Below are 7,369 nucleotides of genomic sequence, written 5' to 3'. Positions count from 1 at the left end.
CCTTTCCTGAGCCATGTAACTTGGGCTTGACTTAAATTTTTTTGATATAACATCTTCTTATAAACCCAATTTACTAGGATCTATTGTCCTTGCCAGGCTTAAGATAATTGAGTCTATGAAGGACTTATTCAAGGTATATGAGTCTGGTTTTTGGGGTATGGCCATGTTAGACTTTGATGTGACATTATTACTTTTTTTTTTCAATAGTAATAATATCGTTTTCATAGTTATTAATAATTATATAAATAATATTAACAATAATACAAATAATAATAATAATAATACTATTCAAATCAAATTTATGGTTTCTTTTCCATAGCAATATTTTTTTAAAAAATTTATTCATAACCATACGAATAATATTAAGAATAATAAAAATAATAATATTTATAATATTAAACAAGCCCAACTTAAGTTCTTATAATTTTTAATTTTACTTTTCAAATCAAATTTATGGTTTTTCTTTAACAGTAATAATTATTTTCTTCAAATTTATAAATAATTATATAAATAATATTAACAATAATGATAACAACAACAACAACAACAACAATGACAATAACAATACCAATAAATTTTTTTTAATTTTTCCCTTCAAATCAATTCTATAGTTTTTTTTATAGCAATAATTTTTTTTTTCAATTTAATAATATTAACAATAATGAAAATAACAATATTAATAATAATATTAAACTTACTGAACCCAAGTTCTTATAGTTTTTAATCTCTTTAAATTAAATTTATGGTTTTTCTTTAATAGTGACAATATTATTTTTTTAAATTTATTAATGACAATGACAATAATAATAATTTTTATTTTTACATTTCAAATGAAATCAATGAGTTTTTTCAATACCAATAATATTTTTGTTGAATTTTTTTAATAATTATACTAACAATAATTAAAAAAATAATATTTATAATATTAATAATAATATTATATTGTGTCAGAACCAGGCACACGATCTGTTAAAACCAGGCACACGATTTGTTAATTATATGTATCTAACAAACATCTTTTGTTATATATATATATATATATGTATGTATATGTATATATCTTTCATTATAATTATTTAAACAAACATATAGTCAATCGGAATTGTCAATAAAAATAATTTTATTGCAATTGTTATTTTGAGTTAACAATGTCAACAAAACTACTTTCTTTCGGTCTTCAATTGAAAATGTTATCTTTCCAAGTTTAGGAGATGTTACAAAAAGCTAAGTGGAAAAACGAAGATATTTACAATAATAATATTAATGAATTGTATCTTAGGATTACCAATGATTTCCTAATATCATCTCCCAACTTATTAAATTTCATGTCACCTTTTACTTTCTCAATGCAAACCTTCTTTAATTTCTCAAATAATAATAACAATATTACTAAAAATAACTAATTATTATTTTTGTTTTATATTTATTTTATGATAATAAAATAAAATTCAAGCTAGAGGAAACTAGTTATAACCCAAAAAAAATTATATATATCAATTTAGCCTGAGATAGATCCAAAAAAATATCTTGAATTACTATTTTTATTAGTTAATTCTTTAATAATACTCTAAATTTATTATTTTTATTCAAAATAATATTATTTTTATTTTTTATTTTAAAATTCTCGAGGTTGAATCTGTAAAGTTTGAACGAGATTGTTTAATAATGTGATTGCAGTTGTTTTTCAAATAATTTTTTGTATTAAAATATATGTTAATGATTTTTTTTTTATTTTTAAAAAATTATTTTTGATGTAAATATATAAAAATACTATTTTTAAAATGTATAAACAAAAATACCTTGGATGAGTTAATTATGTTATGAGCTAACTTGGCTGAGTCAATTAAATACACCTGACTAATGTCAAAACCGGCTCAACTTGAAATTTAACTCATATCAAACTTTAAATAATAGATTTTTCGAGTCAATACCGAGATAAAAATTACTAATCTCGAAATTTATGTAAAGGGAAAAGAACTGGGCGGCCCAGTGAACTATGGAAGCCCAAGAACTCTCTCATTTTAGTGGACCGGGTCCAACCGAAGAATCAATAAATTCATGAAATCAATAATTTTAAAAGAAAAATTAAAACAGAAGCAAAACGGTGCATCGGTTACCGGAGAGAAGTGCAGAGTATATCGTAACTCATCATCTCCGTTTCTTTCATTTCGATCTCATAGCCCAATAACCAGAAAGAAGGGAGGGAGAGAGATGGGCGTGCGTGGAAAGTTGGTATTGGTTTGCATTTTAGGAGTATTGATCTGTAGCTGCAATCTTTTCATGGTTAGCGAAGCCGTATGGTTGAATCTACCGGCATCAGGTACTAAGTGCGTGTCGGAGGAAATCCACAACAACGTTGTCGTTTTGGCTGATTATGTTGTCGTTTCCGATAACCATTCCCACATCCCTTCCATCTCTGTCAAGGTTACCGTTTTTTTTTTAATTTTTTTTATTAGCAAGTAATTTCGCATCTCTGTCAAGGTTACCGTTTTTTTTTTTTTTTTATTAGCAAGTAATTTCCACGCTTTTTAATTAATTACATTGTGATTTGTACCTCTTTCGTTAATCTTTTTTTTACTAGAATCAATTATAAGCAATTATTTCACATGCTCTTGTTTCCAATTTGCAAGATTTATTATATGAGCAGCAGTGGTTTTTCCACTAGTGGACCCATCCATGGCCGGGTCCCGTTTTGATGCGGGTAGGGGAAATATTGCTCCGGGGAACCCATGATAACATAGTGATAAGACCCGGTCTAAGAATCGGGTTATTAGATTAGTCAATGTGGGTCTGATCCCCAAAAGATGTTTTTTAAGCAATTTTTTTCAAAGAAAAAAATTAAAACAACAATAAAAATTAAAAAAAATCTTTAAATTTGACAAGTAGGTGGTTATTAGAAGATAGATATAGAAGAGGAAAAAAATTATTTGGTTGAAAAATAAATTTTTCTCGGGTGTAGTTTTGGAGTGAATTTTTATATTTTTATAATAGAAAATATGGAACTACATGTCTTTACTGTTTGTATGGTGTTTTCCGGTCTTCTATTAGGATAGTAACCAAACATTAACAATCGAGTTTTGCGACCTAATCCTTTAGTAACTTTGCTATATAATTTTTTTTACATGAAATTGGAATTCGTGAATAATTTTGGGGTCTTGTGCTTATGCAAGAGATGATTTGGTCTTGGAGAGTCTGGAATTGCATGATTCAAACTCTTTGGAAGAGTTCTTAGTCTTTCGAACTTGAATGACTAAATATCCATTATTCTTTTGTTAATTTGCTCGAAGTTTTATCCTCAACTGTTTGTTTCTTCTGTAGGTGACATCACCATATGGGAACAACCTTCACCATAAGGAGAATGTGACTCATGGTCAATTCGCTTTCACAACTCATGAGGCTGGCAATTACCTGGCTTGTTTTTGGGTGGATGGCCACATTCAAGCGAGCGGAGATGTGAGTGTTAATATTGACTGGAAAACTGGAATTGCTGCTAAGGATTGGGATTCAGTTGCCAGAAAAGAGAAGATAGAGGTAAGCTTGCTAAAGATACCCTCTTTCCTTGGCCATCAAATTCTGAAAACTGCTTGTAGTCTAGTAATGAATTTATCTGAGCCAAAAGCTCCCGCAGCTTTTATTTATGCACTCTTCTTTATCTTTATTTCAATATCATATATCGGAAGTTTTGTATTGTCGACAAGATGGAGATGGAGAACCGGTGTTTCTATGATCCTTTACCTTTCTAAAAACTACTTGGAAAAAGTAAGACATTGAGGAGATTGTTAGTGGAAGACCCTAGGACTAGAACTTTATGTGTGTATGTGAGTGCGCGTGTGCGTGTTAGATTGTTTTTTTTCATGAATATTGAATATATGTGAAAGCTTATTAATCCATACCGAAGAAGTTTCCAATAAGCTTATACTTATAGTGCATTTAGCTGGAGATACAATCATAATCTGTGTGTCTGTGTAGTTTCCCTCCTTGATTGCTTGACATCATGATGTCTAACTATATTTTAATTTGTCATCACGTAGGGCGTTGAGCTTGAGCTGCGGAAACTTGAAGGAGCAGTGGAGGCCATCCATGAGAATCTACTCTATCTCAAATCCAGGTTTATTCTTCTCAACATTCCAAATGCTTTCTACAGTCTTGCAATCTCTCTCCTTTATTCAACCTAAAAGTGTTTTTTTCCATCTTATTGGGTGATACTGACAGGGAAGAAGAGTTGAGGTCTGTGAGTGAAGTAACAAATACCAGAGTAGCATTATTTAGTATCATGTCTTTGGGTGTCTGCATTTCGGTTTCGGCATTGCAAGTGTGGCACTTGAAACGATACTTCCAGAAGAAGAAGCTCATTTAGATATTGGTAATCAAACTTTTGTTTCTTGCTGAAAGAAATTTTGCTACTCTTTTCTTTTCCTGCACGTAGAAGAGGCAATTATAATACCATGAATAGAGAGAGCAAGGTTTGTTTTCTTCTCGCCATTAATTTTAATTTTTTTATTTTTTATTTTGGAACGTTTAAGTTGGATGTTTGTTTTAATTTTGTTTTTAACTGATAGAGACTAATGCTTTCGGGCATCTTTCTTGACATTGGCCATTTACATCCGACCAAGGTGTGTTTAATGCATAGCTATCAAATTCCATGCCAACTTGAAGCACTCTTTTAAAACCTTTATCTTTAAATAGGGTTAAGAATTTATGTTTTATAAGGAAAATGGTAGTGATTCCAAAGTCACATGTAGAAGTTTAGTTTAATTTAAATTTATTAAAAAAATATTAATGAGCTCAATTTCACTTTGTACATACTTGCATTTCACTTTGCATTTCACTGTGGATTCGTATTATAAAATTATTATTTTACATTTAGGAGAAAAACTTAATTACTGTAGAATTATTATAAAATTATTATTTTACATTTAGGAGAAAAACTCAATTAATTTATGATGTGAACCGTTAAGTAATCCCTAACAAAGTAGATAAAAACTTGAAAAGCTAAAAATCAAATTTAATAAAATATTAATCTAGAGATAGCTGTTTATCCAAGAACCAAATGTATTTGAAAAAGACTTGGATTCATAGATAACCTTATATCTAAGAACTTTTAAATATGAAAATGACGCCATGGAAATGATGCTGCAAAACAAGTTAACATTTGATAAGTCAATGTATGATTTTTGTCCATATAAAAAAATGTTATTTTGCCACAAACAAACAAAAAAAAAATTCATGTTTATTCTTTAACTTGCTATCCATATTTGTAGATAAAAAAAAATATATTATCTTTTCTAATTAACTTTAATGAAGTTCTTTTGGGTTGCAAGTTAAAGGGACTAAACTAGTATTCAATTAATATAAGTTCAATAATGAAATAAATCTTTAAATAATGTTTAATAGGTTAGAACAAACTCAAATTAAAAATAATTATTCAATATTAAATAAATAAATAAATAAAATAAGATAATAAAATCATAGTTTTTATGCTAAAAATTTTCCATATAATTTGAATATCTAATTTTTGTACTTTTAGATGAATTACTAAGCTTACTATTTATGGTTAGAAAGCTTGTACTTTTAGATGAATTACTAAGCTTACCATTTATGGTTAGAAAGCTTGAGATGTTTAGTTTCCAATCCAACTTGAATGGCAGAATAATTTAACATATTTGACAAAGGTTTATTTAATAACTTTGACCGTCTTAAGTTATATGTTTCTAAACTTTATATAATCTGAAAATTTACCACAATATAATTTCATGTGTCTAGTATTTCTCTATAAAATTTCAGCTTAATCTGATGTACGATTTAAAAGATATGTCCGATCTTATAAAACTTATTAACAAACATTTTAAAGTTACATTCAGACCTGATTGAGTTCATATCAACGTGGCCTTAAGGGTAAGAAAATCTTTTCAATGAGATCCATTAGTCGTTATTGTTTTTAATAGGAATAACTCTTTTTGTATTTTTAATAAACAATGTGTTTAATGATTTAAATACTCTTAAAAATAAAATAAAAATTAAAACCGGAGACTTTATCTTATTTGATGCTCAGTAAAGGGGCCATGTTGCCCTTAAAATTAAAAATAATAGAACACATGTTTGAGGGCACTAAGGTCTTTTTAACACGATTATTATGTGATTATATATTAGGATAGGGAGCAATTGGGTCTTTGACCACCTATAAAAATATTTTTTTAAAAAAATGGGTGAAATGTGCATGCACTAACAAGTGAAATGCGCTTAAATATATGGGTTGTGTATATAGCTCTTCTCGGTGGTTAAATGTTGTTGTCACCAATGATGTTAGAAGTTGCAGCTCGTCCTCTTAATGGTGGTGGGGTGCATGTTCATAACGGATATTCAATTAACCTTTCTTATTTTCCTCTATCTTTTGTTTCCATACCTAGAAATTCATATCAGTTCTTTCAAAAATTAACTGTTCTCTAGTTTGTGTTTCAATCAATTTTTATTTTTATTTTTTTTATAGCTACTTATTTTACTTTTAATGCTTTCTTAATTTTATTTGTTTTTTAATTTCGTTCTTGACATTGTATTTTATTTAATTTTTGTATTCAATGTGGTCATTGCTATTTTTTTTTGTTTTCATCATTTTCTTGATTTATTTATTTCTTCATTTAATCCTTCATAATTTTATTTAATTTTTTATCCAATTATGGTCATCATTCTTCTGTTTGTTGTTTTTTTATCCCTTTCTTAATTTATTTTAATTTTCATTGTGTTTTTATTTAGTTTTTATATCAGATTTTGTTCTTATTATTTTTATTTTTATTTCTTTTGTTTTTTAATTCTGAAAGATTATTATTTTTTAGTGTTTATCTTTTATAGGATAATCTCAATCTTATAAATCCAGTCACTAGTTTTGAGAAATAACCAGCTTGGCTCAATTGTTTTTACATTTCTTTTTATTTTCTTCAATCTTTTCTTCTACATTCTTTTTAAAAAAAAGTTTATTTTTTTATTACAACTATATATTATGAGTTGCGAGATAACCTGAGTTGACTCAAGATTTTTTTTAAAAAAAAAATATCAATTTTTGATATTAGACTATTGAGCCTTAAACTTTATGATTTTTTTTTCACTTTTCTTTATGTAGGGGTTGGGCTGAGTCACAGGTTAGTTAAGTTAACTCTGATTTGCTTAATTTTTTATGTTCTTTTCTATTAATTTAATATTGATTTAACTTTGGTCTTTTTGTCTGTCTTTTTTTTTTTAAATACATTTGTTTAGCTTGATCTCATAGGTCTTTTTGTCTGTCTTTTTTTTTTTAAAAAAAATACATTTGTTTAGCTTGATCTCATGATGAGCTTTCGGATAATGACTCCCAAACCAGTTGGTCTTAGGGCAATAA

At 27.6% G+C, this 7,369-nt stretch overlaps 1 protein-coding gene across 1 annotated transcript; it reads left to right on the top strand.

The window, feature by feature from the left end:
- Positions 1 to 2,065: 2,065 nt before the first annotated feature.
- On the top strand, positions 2,066 to 4,590 carry LOC105111524 (transmembrane emp24 domain-containing protein p24delta3-like). Its single transcript, XM_011006902.1, has 4 exons — positions 2,066 to 2,424; positions 3,319 to 3,531; positions 4,032 to 4,108; positions 4,213 to 4,590. Exons 1-4 carry the CDS (start codon positions 2,212 to 2,214, stop codon positions 4,355 to 4,357), a joined length of 648 nt encoding a protein of 215 aa, XP_011005204.1. The 5' UTR covers positions 2,066 to 2,211; the 3' UTR covers positions 4,358 to 4,590.
- The last annotated feature ends 2,779 nt before the right edge of the window (positions 4,591 to 7,369 follow it).

Source organism: Populus euphratica, unplaced genomic scaffold (assembly GCF_000495115.2).
Source record: "Populus euphratica unplaced genomic scaffold, PopEup_1.0 scaffold301.1, whole genome shotgun sequence".
NCBI lineage: Eukaryota > Viridiplantae > Streptophyta > Magnoliopsida > Malpighiales > Salicaceae > Populus > Populus euphratica.
This window is presented reverse-complemented; position numbering and strand designations above follow the sequence as displayed.

What these genes read in the sequence shown, in the direction of transcription:
- LOC105111524 (XM_011006902.1), top strand. Translation starts at nt 2,212, where the DNA reads ATGGGCGTGCGTGGAAAGTTGGTATTGGTTTGCATTTTAGGAGTATTG. An exon ending in TCCCTTCCATCTCTGTCAAG is followed by an intron (nt 2,425 to 3,318) that starts GTTACCGTTTTT and finishes TTTCTTCTGTAG; the next exon opens with GTGACATCACCATATGGGAA. An exon ending in CCAGAAAAGAGAAGATAGAG is followed by an intron (nt 3,532 to 4,031) that starts GTAAGCTTGCTA and finishes GTCATCACGTAG; the next exon opens with GGCGTTGAGCTTGAGCTGCG.